The 19,707-nt window shown below is 38.7% G+C and overlaps 1 protein-coding gene across 3 annotated transcripts in view; it reads right to left on the reverse strand.

Annotated features, from left to right (window-relative positions):
• The window catches only part of CNTNAP2 (contactin associated protein 2), a 1,232,776-nt gene that overhangs the window by 79,048 nt on the left and 1,134,021 nt on the right, over window positions 1–19,707 (reverse strand). For all 3 annotated transcript variants that reach the window (XM_069811947.1, XM_069811956.1, XM_069811963.1), the window contains 2 exons: window positions 12,110–12,355; window positions 10,489–10,622 (listed from right to left, as the gene is read on the reverse strand). In XM_069811947.1, coding sequence (XP_069668048.1) covers window positions 10,489–10,622; window positions 12,110–12,355 — 380 coding nt within the window. The remainder of the gene's footprint in view (window positions 1–10,488; window positions 10,623–12,109; window positions 12,356–19,707) is intronic.

The following is a 19,707-nucleotide window of genomic DNA, read 5'->3' on the forward strand; positions in this document are numbered from 1 at the left end:
CCAGCTGTGGTGGGGTGAAACTCCCTTTGTCTTCAGTTAGTGTTCAGGATGTGGAAAAGCTGGTCCATAATGGATTCCCCTGGCAAATCCCTACACAAGCACAGCAGGGAGGCAGAGGCAGACCCATCCATATGCATACCTGCACACTGGAGTCCTCCAGTGGGACTTCTGTGGCAAAGCTCAAAGAGAGAGGCTGCAGCAGGGCATGCCAGTGGTGAAACCATGCAGCCTTCTGGTGCAGCCAAAAAGGAGTCAAAGATATGAGCAGGTGTGCCCCTCTTCCCCCCACCTCGGAACTGTTTAGTTAGCGGTGATCTTGGCCAGATTGAAAGAAATAAATAAACCCTTCCAGTGACCTCATGTCCCCTTGGGACTTCAGTGTGGCAGAGCATACATACCATTGTGGTGCAGAGGCAAAAGATCCTGTCACGCACAGGAGCCAGGGGTGGCAACAAGGAGACTAACGCTGTGTTACGTTGCCGGCTCTAACACATACAGCCAGTTTACTGCTTAGGATTATTAGTTTAAACTGAGCTCTTGTACTGAATCGATAACTGAATCAATCCACCTACATAGATTTTCCAGATCTCATTGAAGTCAAGGAAAGATTTCAGAATGGGTTCAGCTATTAACTGTTTAAGGGTTTAACGACTCTGAAGTTTTGGGTTGTTTCGATTCCTGGTTGAAATAAATCTCCATTTAAAAACGGTTGATACTGATTTCCTGGCCTTGCCATCAGCAGGGGCAAGCATTTCTGCTTAGCAATAGAGCCAGCTCCTGCTCCACTGCCAGCTCTGGCATCTCCTGTCCCACGGGGGATGTCCTGCGGGACAAGAGATGCCTGCATTGCTTTCCATGGCCAGCTTTGAGCTACGCCCTTCTCTAATCCTGGCACCTGAAATGGAAAGGTGCACCACCAGACAACAGTGAAGGAAGAGTGAGATTTCTGTGTGCCCACTTTTATTGCTTGTCTTTGTTCGAAACTAGCATTATCTAATAAAAGAAAACTTTTTTTTTTTAGAGACACGTCACCTAGGATTTCTTCTTAGGTCAGCGAGTAAAGGACCAAGCTGAATTCTTTCCAAAGTTGTGCGTGACTGCCATCCAGTGGGTGCTCAAGTGTAAGCAGCTAGAGCTGAGCAGCCTGCAGCCTTTGTATGAAATACTAGGCTATCAATTCAATGTAAGACACATAATGAAAAAAGAATTACTACTGTCAAATGATATTTGAAAAAAGATATTACATTATTTAATGAAAATTAAATAGAACCTCTGCATACACAGAGGTTGATGTCATGAATTTGTATTAAATTACAGTTTTTAAATTATATTTAAGATTTTTCATTACATCTACTTTTCTTTAAAAACTCATTAATTTCGTTTGAGCTTAATATAAACACACAGTGTGGCTTTGAGCATTACACAGATGAAAGTGGATGGCAGTTTCTGAGGAACTTGCAGTTTCAGTTCTCAAGTCACGTCACACCAGGGCAGACTGTCTTTATCTGAAGTTGCTGCGATTTAAGCAGAAGTTCAAGAAAATGCTATTTCTTTTAAATTACTGTTCGCTTAGATAATAAAACTAATCTTGACAGGAGTGCTGAGATTAACAGACATATCAATGTTGGCAAACATAATGCCTACATCACCTTAGTATTCTTGGGACAAAAAAAAATATAAAAAGATATATATGTAAGGTATATATACATAAGCACACATTATATTAACCCTGTGGATATATCTACAGCTGTATCATTGTCAATCCAGCCTGTGTGTGTGTACTGCTACAAAGCTAAGGTTTTTCTTTATGCTGAAGATATTTTATAAAAAAAATAATTTCAAAATGATATGGAATAATAATGCTGTAAGGCTTAATCTCACACCATCTGAAGTCAATACGCCTTTGCTATTGACTTCAGTAATAACAGGATAAAGAAGGGGCTGTGTTATCATCATGACCAATATAGTATTTCTCTTCTGCTTTATTATGATTTATCACCCGTATTAAATACTTCTCTAGACATGGACAAGGGCTTTTTGTGCTAAGTGCTATAACATTGCATAACAAAAAGACAGTTCCTGCTCAAAAATGTCTACAAGGTTAGAATAGACTAGGTGTGAGAGCGCAAGCAAATGACAAGTTGGTGTGCAGGTTTTTAGATGGAGCTCCTCCCGGTGTAGGAGAAAGCAGGAAGTTGACTATGAAAATCAAATAGGATATATTATGACTTCTTATTGGTGAAATATAGATGATTATTCCCCTGCTGAAAGGTTAGGAAAAAAACTTACAAACAATGTTTTTAATATTGTGATATTTGAAAATATTTTCTTTTTTTTTTTTTTTAACACAACAGAAAAGGAGCAGATTCAGGTGGCAATTGTGTAATTCCTCAGGCTGATGAAAGCCACTGTTACTGCAATTCAGCTCCTTCCTTAGTGTGGCACTGGTGCTTCACTGATCTTTTTCTCCCAGGTTAGGTCCCTGACCCAGGTTATTGTAGATCAGATCAGAGCCAGAGCAAGGACAAGCCAGAGACTGTAAATGAATAGTAGATCCAGAGAAAAAGGCAGGACCATAAACCCAGCATTTTTTACTGGGTTAGACTGTCACAGACCTGCAGCCTCACTGCTCATCTGGAACACAGGAGGAGGCACATACCTCACCAGCATGATGTGAGGCAAACTTAAGGCTTGCATTGTGCTTTGAGCTCTTCAGATGAAATTTCTATAAAGGTATAGTTAATACTGTTGTAGGAACCACTCCAAATCTCTTTTGTTGGTTTAATGCATTGATTTAGCCTTTTGCAGGTTTTTTTTTTTTTTAAATAAATGTCAACTGCAGTCTTTTATGATGAAGTCTCTTTTTGCACAGAGTTGAATTAGAAACATGATCAACATGGGATACAGACACAGAAAAAAACATAGATACATTGCAGAAAAAAATAAAATAAAGGTTTTTTTTCTGTTTAAAAACTTGAATCCTTTATGTGCAATAAGCTTGCATATATTCTTGAAGCTGCTGTTGCTCTGATAAATAACGTCAGGGATAATTTGCCTCACTGTAAAAAAATACAAAAACTGGGATAAAATTTAAATGGAAATGTAGATACATAACTCAAAATGTAACAGAAGCACTGATAAGGAAAAGGACACTATTTAGTCTGGCTGCCTTCAATTGAAACAATTCTCTGATGCTTCTTTCATGTATCTGTTGACTTTTTATTGCTGTCTTTAATAGATGAATTACAACAAATGTTAAGAGAAGCAATAGCAGGTCATATAAAGCCAAGTTATTAAATTAGATCTCTACCTCAGGTACCTAACGATGACTTTCACAGAACATTAATTTGTCCAATGTGTGCTACCATATAATGGAAAGCACCTATTTCACGTTAAGTTTTGACTTTTTTAGGCTTAATCTTAGACTCTGAAAATACTTAATGATTCTTTTGTTCTTTCCTTGTTTCTTTAATTCCAGTAAAAATGATGCCAAACCAGCAACCATACAGGCCAAGGAAAACATACACATGCATCAGTGGAAATACATTATAAAAGAAGGAAATAGTCTCAGCGTAAGCCAATGTAAGTAATGCATGTTGTGAGGTGGATAAGCCTGCTGATATGTTCTGCAGACCTTTGCTCTGCTCTGATATGCAGACTGAGGTGCTATCAGACTGCACCATACTTCTGCCCTGAATGCCCGAGCTTTATTTCCAAAGGAAATGGGGGTGTAGGGTGAGGAAGACATTTCACTTCTGGGTCTTATCATGATATGTGGCCTAGACATAGCCAAAGTTTGGGACAAGGCAACTGAAAAATTCCTCTGAATCCAGCAATACAGGCTCTGCTGAAAAGATGTGAGAAGGATGGATATGTAAAAGAGTTCCTCTCCTATGGAGTGGTTTTACAGAACAGAAAGTAAAGAAGAATATTCTTTCAAAAGACCTCAAGGTTTGAAACTATCTCAGCTGATGCAGAGAGAGGGTAAAACTTTTGTAAAGATACATGCTTCAGCATCTGCCCCTGCACCTCTGCAACAACTACAGGGAAGGCAGCAGGCTCAGGTTTTACAACCATGAAACCACAGGGCGAGATGCTACCCCTAGACGGGGCTCTATGGATCATGTTTTCCTCTCTGTATATCTGCTGGTAAGAGAAACATCTGACTCCATGTTCTAATCCTCAGGGTAAGGATATTCAACCTTTTGCTTACTGATCAGTGAAAGGAGTTCTTGTTTATGAAAATATTAATCTGACTTCCAGCTAGCTGGAATTCGATGGGGATGTGCTGACTTGGCAGATGCCACTGACCAACTCCATTGTGCACAAAAGGGAAGTAGAAATGGCTCATTTATGAGCTTCCTGCCTACCCCAAACTGCTGTCTTTACCTGAAAGATTGTAAGTCACACTGTAAAATAAAGAAGTTGACTAAATTCAGTGAAGGATGAAATCAACAAAACTGCTAGGAACTCATGGACATCCTGTAAGCGCAAAGGAACAGGTAAGAAAATTATTGGTTGGTGAATTATTCATTAATTTCTGATTCTGATGCATATGATTTAAATTCTGTCGTTTACAGACTCTTTTGAGAATCGAACACGTAGTCTTCTGCAACATCCGTAACATCATTATACTTGGAGGGAATTTGAAAAAATTGCAAAGATCAGGGTCTGTATTTCTTCATATTTTGGAAAACAGATGGAGTTTAGGGTTACAGGAATGAGATACTATATCAATATAAGCTTTATTTTATTTTTAAAATTGCTCATATCAATAGCTTCTTATGCTACTTTCTCACCTATTTGTGAAAAAACCCCGTAGTTTCAAATCTGAGCAAACCCCATTTTCTTGTGACTTCTGATTGAGAAAAGAGCTTAGCAGCTATGGGTTAACTGAGTGCTAATGCATTAAACATGCAGATGTAATGTATGGTTCTGCTCTAGAAAATGGTCTGAGTTTGCCTTCCTGTTGCACTAGCATTTTAAGTAATACATTGCCATTGCAGAATGGCAATACATAGTGGAAATGACGTATCTCCAGGGATTTTAAGTAATTCATTTCAGCAGGAAGGCCTTTACTATTAATAGAACAAATAATTTTTTTTTCTTTAAAGCAAAACCTGCTTGGAAATCAATTAAATATGCTTTTAATATAATATAATTGCCTGATGATTAGAAAAAAAGCAGAGGGCTACAGTTGCATTGATATTAACTATAGTTTCCATGTTTACCTGTGGCTAGAGATCCGGATATTTAAAACATGTTTTATTCATGCCAGCTGTTATGGAATTTGTAAATAGTGTCTGGTTGTTTTCTTTCAAATCATGAACAGTACTTCCCCATTCTCTAATGGTCAGTGAAATGCCAGTTAAATCAGACTTCAAATTAATCAGGAGTCTAGACAATTTACAGCACTGTCCAAAGGATGCTGTGGCAGCATGTTTGCCCAGAAAGTGAAGGAAGTAAATAAATAAAGATGGCATTTCTACATCATTTTGATGGCATAAATACCATTAACATGTCTAATCCTAGGGTAAAGGTTTCCAAAATGTGACTCAGTGTGAGAGTTTTCAGAGAAGAGTTATAAAATTTTTTTATGGCTCAAAACTTATAGACTTCTGATGGTAAACTAAAATAGTTCAATTTATTTAGCTTCTTACAGACAAGATGAAAGCTGTTTTAATCAGCATCTCTAAGAAAGTGTGAAGGGGAATGACACCTGACACCAAACAATTCTTTCATCTATCAGGCATAGACACAAAGATCCTAAAGTTAAATGCTGAAGTCTACAGAATTCAAGCTGCAAATTAGGTGCAAATTCTTTACAGGAATGGCACTTAAACATTGGAAGACATGGCCAAAGGATACGGTAAATTTTCTACCATTTGAAGTCTTTAAAGCTAGATAAAATGTCTTCCTCGAAAATGTGTTACACTGCTATCATTTTTCGGGTTAGCTGCAGAAAATGATTTGGTGAAATTTTATGACCTCTGTTAAGCAAGAGCTCAAACAGACCAATCATATACTTTTGAGGCTTCAAAATATATGAAACACAATAGTTAGGTATGATTCTATAGCAACAATAATGATAGGAAGTGAAATTATAGCCTCTATCATAGACTGAAGTCTATGAGGAAGTTCCCACTCCCTTTAATGAGATGAAAATTTAATCTATAATTATAAAAATCTTTGATATAATCACTGCATTTAAGCTTGGGATTATATGCAGACTGCTTTGCTTTACTTCACCCATTTTATTTTATTGCTATTATGTTTACCATTTTATTTTGTACTTCAGATTAGTTTTGAATTGACTTTCTATGATTTACATTTTTTAAACACCTAGAGTTTGCAAATGTTATCTCTTTTCAAACAGTGCAGAGTCCCAAATGGAAATAAGAGAATGGACTTGCAAAAATCCTGTTTCTTCTTCTCGGTTTCATTTGGGTAAGAGTCAAATATTTCATTGATTATTTTTTCAGAGAAGATGTGTATTTCTACTGCATGCCTCTGGTGAAGCTGGAAAATGGAGATCTGTACAAGTAAATTTTCTGGATTATTCTCAATCTTATCAACAGCTGAGTTCAGGTCAAGATTTCCACAAAGCCTCATAATTAAATTCAATTTGAATGGAGTCAGCACTTAACTCTGTGAATATTTGGTATTGTTGTGTATAGCTTCTCTACCACAGTTCTCCATATCATTCAAGCCTGAAAGAGAGAACTGTCAGTTCTCCTTCCATACGGTCTTCTGAGAAGATGTGCACCGGCTGCTAATAGTTGTCCTGAAAGTATATGGATGGGTTTGGGACACTGGAGTCCTGAAGCAGTTGCTCAAGTCTAATCCTTTTCAGGAACAAAGAAGGCCTTAGAAGCTGTGACTCATAACCCATTCCTAGAAATGGCTTTACAGCAGGTATGAAGAACTGGAGATCTGTTGAGAATGTACAAGAATATCTTAGTACGGAAGATGAGAGGTCCAGTCCAAGTCTGTTAACTATATCAGCTCTATTCCACTGAAAATTAAAGCACATCACATAGATTGTTTTTTTTTTTCTCTTTTTCTTTGTAACACGCTGATATAGCTTTGTGCAACAGAACAGAAACATGTATGATCCAGGTTCCACCCTTATTTTACTCTGGGGACATGCACAGAAGCGGGAGGTATGAGTCTTGCACTAAGGATACGACTGTTGCAGTTCTTTAAGGTACAACTTAAAGCCTACTGGAATCAATGGAAGGCCTTTCACTGACTTCAGTGGGCTTTGGATCAGAACCTCTGCTAGAGAGTTTTTGTCCTTGGCTTTCTTAAAAGATTTTACTGATGTGTGAATAGCGTTAATCACCCATGAATGCTTGGTAAAGAGTGATCTGGTTTTTATGATATGGAAAATACCCTGCTGAAGCATGAAACCTTTTAATGAAGTCAAACGAAGTAAAACTTGCCCTCCATGGCCTAAAGCTGAGCTCTTGAAATGTCATTTACTGGGATAATGCATTCCCCATCTGTCAGTCCGGGCTTTTTCTTGCCACAGGTGAACTAATGCAGCCTTGGAGGTGTGCCATGGTTACTAGTATCTGTTTTTTTACTAGAGGCAAGAGATAGGAATTCTTATTAGCAAATGTTAATTTTGCCCACCTCATGGCAACAACAGAAAATAAGCAGACCTTTGTCCCTGAGTTTATGTAATTTGGTTTTCCTGACACCTACATCAACTGTATATCCTTAATCTTATCCTTGAGAAACCACTGGCATCACAAATTGGAGCTTGTTATTCAATGTAAAACTAATTATTGATTTGTCTGAAGTCAGTGAATGTAGAAAACTGAAATATAAAAACTTTTTGACAGAGGCTTTGCTACTTCCTTTAGTCTTGATTGTCTTGGTATGTTAGGAATAGGGATGTAATGCTAATGAAAACAATTCACACTAAATATTTGTTCTTGTGCTTATTTGTTACCTTATGGATAAACAATACTGCGGATATTTTTACTTCAAAGCTCACCTGAAATTCTGATTGATTGGACAGTAACTCTGTTTTTATGTAACTAATCAGCGGTCTCCTGTCTAACAGCATCAGGTGAGGTCTCATAGAGTTCAATAATGAGTCTTTTACTGTATTTATATATAAATGAAACTCCTGAGAATCGTGATAAAACTCTGGTTCACATAGTTCATATAGTAGCAATTTATTGCCTGGCTGCAGATTTTTAAATCTCTCTGGCACTACAGGGTTATTACAGTAAGTTAGAAGGACAAGTATTCTAAGTATGAACTTGCTGTTAAGATCTCAAAAATACTGAGTGCTCTTGAATTGAAGCTTTGATGAGAAATAAATCCTTCTTGTGACATTTTTATGCCATGTAGAGATGTGGAAGCGTGAGCAACAGCACCTGGCAAGCAAGCTGTCTTCTTTAAAAGCAAGCAAACCAGCTGCTCATCAGGTTGGAGAAGGATTTAGCAGGAAATAAAAGTCTACTCAAATGTTCATTGCTCAGATCTGCAAGAGAAAACTCATACTTTATGATTTGCCCTCTGGATACTGAGAAAAAACTGTATTTATATCTTCTGTATTTTGAGACACCATGAAGAGTTTATATTTGAAAACAGGACTCATTTTCAAGTGAACAATCTACTTAGCAGATCCATTTCTGTTCATATCGGTTCTCTCATTTACAGAATGTAACCAGATAAGTAACAAAATCAACTTCCTTATGGAGAATAAACAAAATTCTATAGAAATCTTCTGTTTCAGGATACGGTAGGGGTAGAATTTCTGGATTTGCTTTGTATGGGTCCCTCCTGTTCCTATTCTTGCATGTGCATCAGACAGATCATCTCATTTAATAAGCCTCACATATATCTGCTTTCTGATTACATGAACCAGCTGTGTTTTAAGCACACTGACTAGATTAAGAAATTTTTACCTCAGCAGAGCAACGCTAACCAAAATGTTTCTGGCTCTTCAAAGCCCTACATAGGTAGTGGTCCCATAAAACACCGGGAAGAAAAAAAATTGTTGGGCCCCAAATGTAGGTGAGCTGATGCAAGACTGGAATACTTAACTGTGTACATATTTTCCAAGTGGCCAAGATATCTCATCTGATCCCTTCAGAAAATAATTTATTTAGTTTTACAGCTGCCTAAATCAGCCAGCTATGACTCCAGAGGAAACATGCCATACCTCCTCAAAATAGAAGCATTTAGCAGCAGAAGGGAACCTAACTGTAGGTCTTCTTTAGCTTCCATTTAGCAGTAAGAGAAATAAATCCAAATGTAACAGCATGCAAGAAAGATGCATATATCAGTATATACCCCTGCCAACCTCCAAAAGCCTGAAAAGTGTTTGGATGTATCAACTATATATTTTTTAGATTAACTGGCATTTTGCAAATAATTTTATGACAATTCCACTTCAATGCAACCAGTGTAATTGTGAGTACCGAGAGCCTCAGTCAATTGACATTGTAATGCACTGAAAAGGTTTCCTTTTGATGCCTTGAAACGATAACTGTCAAGGATCTATTTTAATCTTTAGGTAGATAATACTGTGACAGCTACTATCCTTCACCTTTTGGCTTGGTTCCCAAGGAGACTTCCCTTTTTATATTTCATTTGTTATTCATTTTGGTTTGCTGCTTATGAATTATCAAATCCAGATTAATCTATCCCATCCACCTGACCCTCCTGCCAACAAAACTGTTCTCATACCCTGCTGCAACCTCCATGTTTGCAGATGTGGCAACCAGGGAATGAAAACAGAGTGCTGTAATGACCACAGAGAGAAAGCTGCCTGGAAACATTGCTTGCTTCTTGCAGTGCTCCCCTCAGTTATTTAAATAGTATTATACTACCTCAAAGATTTGTAAACAGAGATACAGAAAGATGAAGATCCTGCCTGTGCTGTACCAAAAACTAAATAAGCTAGAGCTATGCGCCTTCAATAATACTCTCTGTCTCAGACTCCTGTCACACAGACACTTTAGCATCTGCTCATCTTTGCAGAACAGCTCTTCCGATTTGACTGGACTGCAGGGTAAATTTAAATTTAAAGACATTCTCATTTGCAGACTAAAGACTTACGGCATGATATTTAGTTATCTGTGCATCAGGCTCTACTGCCATTTAAGAAGCTGTACGGTATCCCTCCTGGCTTCCAGCTGCTGCTCCAGAAAGGTGCAGGTTTATCCTATGTCCCATGTTATCTATCAGCCCAGATGTCTCTGATGCCCTCGAGCATCTACAGTGACACCTGTATTAGCCCAGCTGTGATCACACTGGAATGAGGATTTCAGAACAACATGAATTGATGCAATAGAGGGAGAGAATAGCTTTTGTTAACTCCTAGGAGTGCGATCAGCAAGTAGAACCCCATCTACTGTACTTTTTATTTCCTAAATTGCACTCATGTCTTCAGAGGGATGGAGACCATCAAGATACAAAATGCTACAAACTACAAGTAATGGAATCAAACAACCTACAACTTACCTGCAGTACTATGTCCCGTCCATTCCGTGTGATGTTAACAGTATGGGGCTGTCCATTAGCCATGTTTCTGTGGTCGACATCAATGTTATATGGCTCTTTGGTGCCTCCTAGGCTGTACCGAATTTGCAGATTCCCTGGTGAAAGAAATGTGAAAAGCACCCTCAGGTGTTTTGGTCTTTATTCACCAGCTATTTTCCCCTCTTTACTTTCACATACAACTGTTATCATTTTACACTTAAATTGCTCTCAGAGCTGGTCTCTGCAGTAGGAGAAGAGCTAGTCTTTGAGACTATAAAGCTACTGGGCTGAAAACTGCTTCTAGTTTATAGCCCAGAAGCATGACAATGACCAGCATCTCAAAAACAAAGTGTTTGTAAACACTCTAGATTGCAAACCAAACAAATTGGAGCTATGCCTTGAACAATATAGACAATTGGTACAAATTTGAGAACATCAAGTAGCACTTGTCATTATTATCCTTGCTGCAGTAAAATTCTTTGAAGTTATACAAAACATGATGTTTTCTAAAGAATAAACCATTGATATGCATTGAATAAAGGCAAAATTACAACAAATTAACACTGACACAATCTACACAAGGGACTTTCTTGCTCTCACATTTCATTGTTGTTGACAGGTGACCGTCTGGACTTTTATGGAAGTTTAATAATATACAGTGAAATGAAAACTTCAGGTTATACTGTTAGAAAAGTATAGTCAAAAGTGGTTAATTGATATTCATGACATACTGCCAGACAGATTTTTCTTTTCTAAACAAAAGTGAAGTGTCTGCTCTTCATAACAAATGTTAATATTTGATTAAAAGGAAGGATGTTTGAAAAGGGAAATGCAGACCCCATTATTAATCAAAACTGGAAATATTCTGGCCCCAAAGAGCAGCCTTAGACCTTTATAACTATAGTTACAAAGGGTATGATGTGGGATTTCTCTCATGCACCTTCTTTCTTCCCCATGAAGTGAAAAAAATGAGTGGCATGTGAATACTCATTAACTTACCCCATTAAAGAGAACAGTAGTAAAATCATCCTAATTATGATTTTCATGCGACACTAAGGCATTATTTGGAATCAAAGTATATTCAGTTTATATACAGTTTTAATACTGTAACAGCTAATGGTCCATATCCAACCTTCAACCATCACCAAAATGTTTAGGACCTTGTATACTGTGCTACATCCATATTTTAGCCACCTCAGTGGGTATCCAGATTTTCAGAACAGTACATTACACTTTCCACGGACTATTGGTGATATTGCCATGAGTTCAGCAATTAAGGTGCCTACATATGGTTGCCTGCTTGTCGCCTCCATAATGCTTCTTCATGGCATGGATCTGACTGTTATAGCAGGGTTTTTTTTGGTTTTGTTTTTTTCCATTTTGTTTTGAGAGGGAGTGTTGACTAATGAAATCCCACTAAATTGAACAGTTATATCAGTACAAAATCTAGTACAGCAGAATACAGGTTCAGGTCCCACGTACTTTACTTTTACATGACAAGGGTGAAGAGACTTTCTCATTAGTTCAGAGCTTCAGCTGAATGTCAGCCTGGTGTTATTATCAATTGTGCCTTCAACGGAGAGAGCCCAGAGCAGTTGCTTACCAGATGGCTTGACAAGCACAGCCATGAAGTCCTGGGTATAGGAGCTGATATACAATAAGACACAAGGTGACTTGGTGGTACTGAAGCTGAAGCTGAGCTCTTCTTTACTCAAGTTGAGGTCAGGTGCTGTGGTCTCAGGATCTGTAGAACTCAAAAGTGTTCGGCTAACTAAATCTTTCATGCTAGTTCCTGGGGAGTGGAAGTTGTAACGAAGCCACATTCCCTCTTCAAAAAATGCTCCAACATCTTAAACATAAGGGAAAAAAAAAAAAAAAGAATAAGATAAATTAAATATGCTAACACATTTTGGATGAAACATATTACTATTGACTTGATCAGTACTATCTGTGCATGTTTCTACTGCTTCATTATTTAAGCCCTTTGCCAATATTTTTAGGTCAAGAGCCTCACTATTTTCCAAGGAGAATGAAAAGGACCATCTCCATTTTATTGGTGGGTACCTGGATTCACAGAGCAAAGGAAAGATTTCCTTTGGGTCACACAGAAGGTCTATGCCTATATCTCGTATCAGTACTACAGACCAGAAGAACCATGCTTTAGATTTATTCTCATTCAAGTCTTGCAGTAGATAATGCTCCAAAGAAGGAGATACAAGGAAGAGAGATTTAAGGGACACAGTAAGCAAACACTGTCAAGAAAAAGGAAAACCAGCAATTCTGACCAGCAAGTTTGAGTGGATTTGGAAGTACCTCACAAAGGAATTGATGCCAATTCCAGCACCTGAAAGATTTGAAATAGGATTGGACACAATGCTAGAAAGTTTTCCACAGCTAGCACAATCCTTCATGAGAACTGCATGACCAGGATGCCCTTATGGGAGATAAAATTAACTAGGGAGCTTGACTCAGTGGGGAACAAGGTAAGAGACACCTGAACTGCAGCTCCCGGGAGGTGCTACCCAGACAAAATTTTCAAACCGATCTGAGACCAAATGCCATATTTCAACAATCCTGACAGAACATAAAACTACTTTTGGCAGAATTAATACTTTCAGCAGAAAAAGCATTGTTATTACTTCTCATAATAATGCAGTCCTGCCTATTTCTTAACATTAAAAACATAATTCAAGGTTGACATTCTCACAGCAAAGGCTGACTTTGACAGCCTTCTACGGGAAACACAGCACAGTTGCCTACCACTGGTAGTCTATAACCTACACTGGACTGGCTTCCTATGGCAGTGACATAGTGACATTGTGGTCCTGGATAGGCTTTGCTTTCTGGGACAACTTCGTTAAAGGAAATTTTTAAATTACATGTGAACTTAATTGAGAAGGTATGTTCATAAACATTTCATAAGTTATTAAAGAATGATGAATAAAGATTATGAGCACAGCATATGAGTACTGTATTTAAAGAACAGTTATAAGCAATGCTTAAAGATGTGACCAGTCTTTAAAAAATCTTTCATCATTTACTACCTTCCTACATGATGCAAAGTTGCCACAGATTATACAAAGTTGCCCATCCAAACTTCTGAAAAATCAACATACTATCTTTATTTTAGAAGAAATTTTAATTTTTATTCCCTTTTAGCATTTGCAGTCTTCACACAATTCCAAGCAAAGTCTTTGTCTCAAAACATATGAAGCAAGATGTCCATTTTACAAGCTGTGCAGTGACACAGAGCAAGTCAGGAAAGAGCCTGCAGACTTTATTCAGAGTAGCCAAGCAGAGAAAAGAGAAGAAGACAGGTAAAATTATAACAGAATTTATTGATGCTTCTTCCCAGAATTTTGCTAAATCTAATGCTGGAAAAGCTTTATGTTTCCCTGTCACCATACAAAAATTTTCCAATGCGGCTGTACAAAACATGGAGTCAAGTTGTGGTCCCAAGGTGCTATAAATAATTCGATCATTCTGATAGATTTATAACTGTCATTTTATAGGAGAAACATTAAATCATCCTGAAACAGTTATGGGAGAGGCAATTCAGTTTAACAACTATATTTTGCAGTAGACTCAGCTTAAGTACTCCCGGATGGAAAGTGAAGGGTTCTATCCTGAAAATACTTCCCCAAATTGTGATGCCTTCTGCTGTGAACAGCAGTGTTGAAAACAAGTGTTAGCACTTACAAATCTAAAGCAGTATACGCTGTAGCTCTAAGTATTTGCAAGACTGACTTAAAAATATCCCTGTGACTGCTAATTTATTCTTCTTCAACCTCTACTTGTAGCTCATGCAAGCTGCTCCTCGGGCAGATGCTGTATCAATTATGCTGCTGCGGCGCTGGCAGAACTGCTGGCCAGAGCCAGCGCGCTGGGTCCCCGCACGCCAGGCAGCCCTGCCATTTGACACTGCCATTCTGCTGGCGGGGACCGCAGCCCCTGCGGAAGCTCTGTGTACGCACACAGCATACTGATGCAAAATTATGTTTGCCTCTGGCCTATTTACTGCTTGTCATGCCTTTTATTTTAGGAGTGATCTTCGGGATTGCCTGGCGCTATGCTTGCCCAGGGCCTCATGCACTGGGAATAGTGGGACCTTCAGTCCTGACCTCAGCGCTGCTCTGGGGCTGAACTCGAAAGAGCGCAACGCGTTTTCCACAGCTGTAAATGTTAAGAATTGCTACTTTAAATGTTCATTATTACAAAGAAAGCTTTAAGTAAATGGTGCTCTCTGAAATGGTAAGATTTTTTTTTCCCAAAAGGGTTTCATGACAGAGCAAAGAATGTTCTGTACGTTTAACTCGATTTGTGCTGAGAAAATAAATTTCGGTATAGCTGTATTGTTACAGGCATACAAGCTATTGTAATGAGCCTGGAAATTGTCCTCACATGCATACCACCTCTTTCACGAGGAAGGGTAAGAGGAAGGTTCACTTTGGCTGTTTGAGTGTATTAGGCCCCCAACAGGAAGATACTGAATCCCCTCAAGTTCCAGCTCAGCAAAGAAGGAGGTTGATGCACACGATTATGCTCTTTACTGAATGAAGCTGAAGTCCTTGCAGCAGGGCTGCAAAGTGCTCAGCAGCTCACAGGAGCAGGCTGTTTAAAGTGTTAGAAAATATTAGAAAAAGCTAAAGGATAATTTTCTCTATATTGAATGCAGGTATAAGATGACTTGGAACTGCTGAGGGCTGATCAATGAAAAAACTATCTACTTGGAGGTCACAAGTGTATCATCTTCCTGAAGCTCTGATAGAAGGAATATTGAAGTCCTTCATTCAGAAAACCATTCAAGTTGCCTGAATAAAATGGGTAAAATGCAGCACAAACCCTGCTGCTGAAATGTCAATGATGTTTCCATGCACTACCCTCTGCTTTCTTTTGTAATATTTCAAATGCTCTCTGAAAAGATGAGCCTTGGGGGATCAGGCATAAGGCATAGTGAAGGGGTTCCTCTGCAGATTGCCCTTTCAAGGCAGAAGACTTGGGGAAATAAATTTGGTGGCAACAGATTTTCTTTGGAAAGCAGTACCTGTTTCTATACGAATATGCAGTATGGTCATCCTCTGTTGACAGACTTTGCAAATACATACAGTTTGGGCTTGCTTTGTAGAGGAACCCAGAACAGGATTTGTGGACCATTAGAAATGATTTTATCAAGCGAGATGCATATCCCCAGTGTGAACTGCACATAATTTACAAAAGTGTCCAGCTTCAATTTGAAAACGGATGAAGCAAAAGCTGATCCAAAACTTCCACAAAAAAATGCACATGTACCCAGAACTGACAAACTTATTTTGAAGGTTACAGTTCTTTGGTCATCTCCCCAGTCTCCCTCTCCGCACTCAGTTACTTTTACTTTTGTACACTCTCATTATGTCTGGGATCAAGAGTATTGAAAGGCTGGATGAAAAAGTCAAATAGATAAAAAAAACCCCATTTCTCTTACAAAAAATCCACAATCTCATGACATTTCTGGGCAGTGTTGCAGGCCTAAGAACCTGATTCTCCTTTGCTGCTGGTTTAACATTAGTGAAATGTCAGTATTGATTCTTCTCTTCTCAGGTAGTTATAACGATTCTGGTAGCCAAACACTCAGTCACACCCAGAACTTGTCTTCTTTCTCCATTACTTTTTCCTCACCTGTGAAGAGCATTGCCAGCATTGCACAGGTATGGCTGAACACAGCCTCAGCAAGCTTTTCTAGCTGGAGGCATATATAAAAGATACAGAACTCAGCAGGCTTTAGGGCAATTGAATTGGCTCTGCTCTGACAGTTGGGATACGAATGTTAATAGGGACTGTCATGTATCAAGTTCAAGATATTACTCCTAATAAATAAAGAAGCAACAGATCTGTGGAGCTACCACTGCCCCCCCCCCCCCCAAACCAAACCCCCCAACAAAGCAAACAACAAACCGCCAACAAACCAACCCCAAGCCCCAACAAAACCAACCAACCAACCCAACAATTTCAACACAGGAGCTTTTCAAGAGTGGCACTGCAAGAGGTGGAATCTACCTTCTGCAGTAGGACAGCTATCACTGTCTCACAATAGCCATTTCACATTTATTGAAGTAAACTCAAGACCTAGTTTGTGTCACCTTTCATCTGGGGACCAACGAAAAGCAATGCTGGTTACTTCTCTGGTATAACTCTGGCTTTTTTGAGGCTGGGCCTTCAAAATATCTTATTAATGGGCAGTAACAGGGTAAAATCCCTGCCTCAGAGAAGCTGGAGACAAAACCTTGACAACTATGAAACCTGGCTATGACACATGAAAAATGCAGCAGAGAAAGATTCTTGCCTCTTTGTTTCACAAAGCTGACTGAAATGCCACCTTAGAGCTGTAAGCATGTCCCTTCTAGAGGCCTTAAATGTATCCTTGGCCCTGCTCAGATTTGGTAAATTAAAAAAATTACTCTTGCCAGTGCTCAATGCTATGTCTTCCCTGCATAGAGTTCTGGATGTGAAAAGCAGAATTTTCAAAATCCTAAGCGAGGACAGTCACTGGAGGCATTCTGACACCTGATGCATGTACAAAAATTGTTAGGGCAATTTAGGCAGTTGAACAAAAACTCTTTCCTGGTGCATAACTTTCCTTCCTTTTTGATTTCTCATATAGTTATGAATATTAAATATAGATTAAGTAGATCTTGCTTGTCTGCCTTGTGGCTAAAAATGTGCTAGAGAGCACCAGAAATTGCAGCTACTTACAGGCTGTGGTCACAAAGATTAAGAATGTTTGCTGAGATGCATCCTGGCCATAGGACATCAGTAAAGGGTCAGAATCTCACAGCTGTTGATCTGGAAGACAACTTACTTTGAATGCTCTGAAGATGGTAATGCTTATCATTTATCTGGTTAGCTCAGGTTAGCTCACTCAACATTTTTTTCTACCTTCAGGCTCATAGTATTTAGTTTGTGAAACCAAAAAGTGAGGATTTAAAGGTTTTGTCCTACATCCTCAAGTCTCATATTCTGGCTGCCATTACTGTAATAATTTGTGATGCACGTTTGAATTTTCTGCGTGTAGACTAAAATAGCAAAATACAGCAATTGCTTGTTGGCATTAATAGAATACAACCTACCGAGGATTTGCTTCTTCTATATGAATATAGCGTTACTCAGTATAAAAAAAGCTTTTTTGAACAAATGACCATCAGAATTGGGGGATATGTAAAATAATGTGCACCAGTGAAACTATGGGCCCTGATCATAAATCCATGCAAAGTTTCATGCTACCTTTAGTAGAACAGGATGAGTGCCACAGAAGATGGGGTATAAGCCACCTCATTCACTACACCTTCAAGCCTCACTAGTCAATGCCAACAGGTAGATTCTGCTGGGAAGCAGTTTGGCATACCTAAGCAAGGCAGAGCTCTGAACCTTCTTTTGCAATAGCCCTGTGAAGCAGGTGCCTTTTATTCTGCCTTGCTATATCTGGACAGAAGTGCACATGTCAAGGAAAGCCTAAAATTGTCAGGAAAATCATAGCTGTGCTTCATTCTGCACTGATGTGAAATTACTATAAATCTTTCTATAGCTACTGCTGTTTGAAGTGATGTCTAGGACAGCAGACTCAGAATAATGGAATGGCAACCCATGCTGTGTATTCTCTGTTGAATCTAAATGAAAAGCCAGCTCCCTTTCCAATGGAAATATGCATAACGGTTAAAAAAACCCCACCAAATAAAACAGGATGGATGAAGAAAAATGTAACGTCAAATATACAACAGACCAGGTTTCATAATTTCCTGCCAGGGAGTCTCTGGAGGTGCTCTTTAGGTAACCTCAGAGAAAAACTTGCAGCTTTGCAAGAGCCTTTTGAGAAATATTAGACTGTCATTTGATGATTGCACAGTATTCAGAGTGACAACTTTGATAGGTGAGATCTGCCTTCAATTCCTCCCTGTACCACAGGTACCCATGCTAAAAGTGAGCAGTTCCCTGCTTTTCTCATTATCTCGTTCACTTTCTGCATTACCACAATAAAAACATCTTCTCACATCACAGAGCTATTGTAAGGATAAATACCTTAGCACCTTTTGAGGTGCCAATACTACTCCAATAGCAAGCAGGTGTATAAATATTGCACACTGATGTCTAGTGCAAGAACCTCAAAGCTTTCAGTTGCCTTTGCATAGACATGCAGCAGCCGGCAATGTGCTGAAGCTGCTCCATTCATCTTTCCTAAAACATCTGCATTCAGTGAGCAATGACACCAGAGCAGGCCTAGTATAGTTAGCTGACAAAGAAATTGAAAGTTTATTACATTTTCTGAGCCAGATCTTAGTATTTCTTAACTTATTACCCTTTTATTTGCTTTCTGTATACAGAACAAGAAATCCTTGCATTTTATAAGTAGTTTATTATGGATGGTAAGTGGGTTGGCAAGTTCAATTTATAATCAGGTTGCTATCTCTTTGAGATATGTAAGTAGTATGGGGAAGGTTTGTTCTGCTTTGAAAAGAAAAAAACATTTTTTTTCCAATAAAAGAATTCTTGCAACTTAAGTGAAGTGCAATTTGCAAAGCACTAGAGCACAACTGTGCATGTTTAGTAAGGCTGTATTGACAGGGCAGCAGAATGGAATAGCTTTACAGAGTATATATATTTTTTGTGAGTATGTCTATTTACTCAATAGAGGCTAACACCCAAGTCCTGAAGTTGGATCTACAGGTAGAAAAACCTGACTGCAACATTCAGACTTACCAGACTGGAAGCCTATCATTCCCAACCCAAGGAAAATTTCTGATACAAGTTTCGGCTAACAGATCACTATCATGTTGTGTATAGCAGAATTTTTTTTGGGGTGGGAGGGTATTGTTGCCTTGATTTTCCAGGTTCTGGGGTTATGAACAATGAAAACTTAAAGTTGGTTAACTTAAACCACTTGAACAATCACAACCCCATTACTTACAGCAAAGCAATGAAATGTATTTTCAACCAGCAAAGTAAAGGGAATTGAATGGGTATAACCAGGGCAGAATTTGGAGGTGGTCAAGTGTCAGTCTAAGCATCTGTGGAAGGGTACAGAGCTGCTTCACCCATGTGCCATAGCATCAGATCTCATATGTCTTTTTTGCATCCATTCAGCCTAGTAAAAAGCTGATTTTTTCTCTTCAAGGAAGAGAAGGGAGCAAGAAAGGAAGGAAATCTGACCATGACAATACTACTGTAAGGGCT

This window comes from Haliaeetus albicilla, chromosome 2, assembly GCF_947461875.1.
Source record: "Haliaeetus albicilla chromosome 2, bHalAlb1.1, whole genome shotgun sequence".
Taxonomy (NCBI): domain Eukaryota; kingdom Metazoa; phylum Chordata; class Aves; order Accipitriformes; family Accipitridae; genus Haliaeetus; species Haliaeetus albicilla.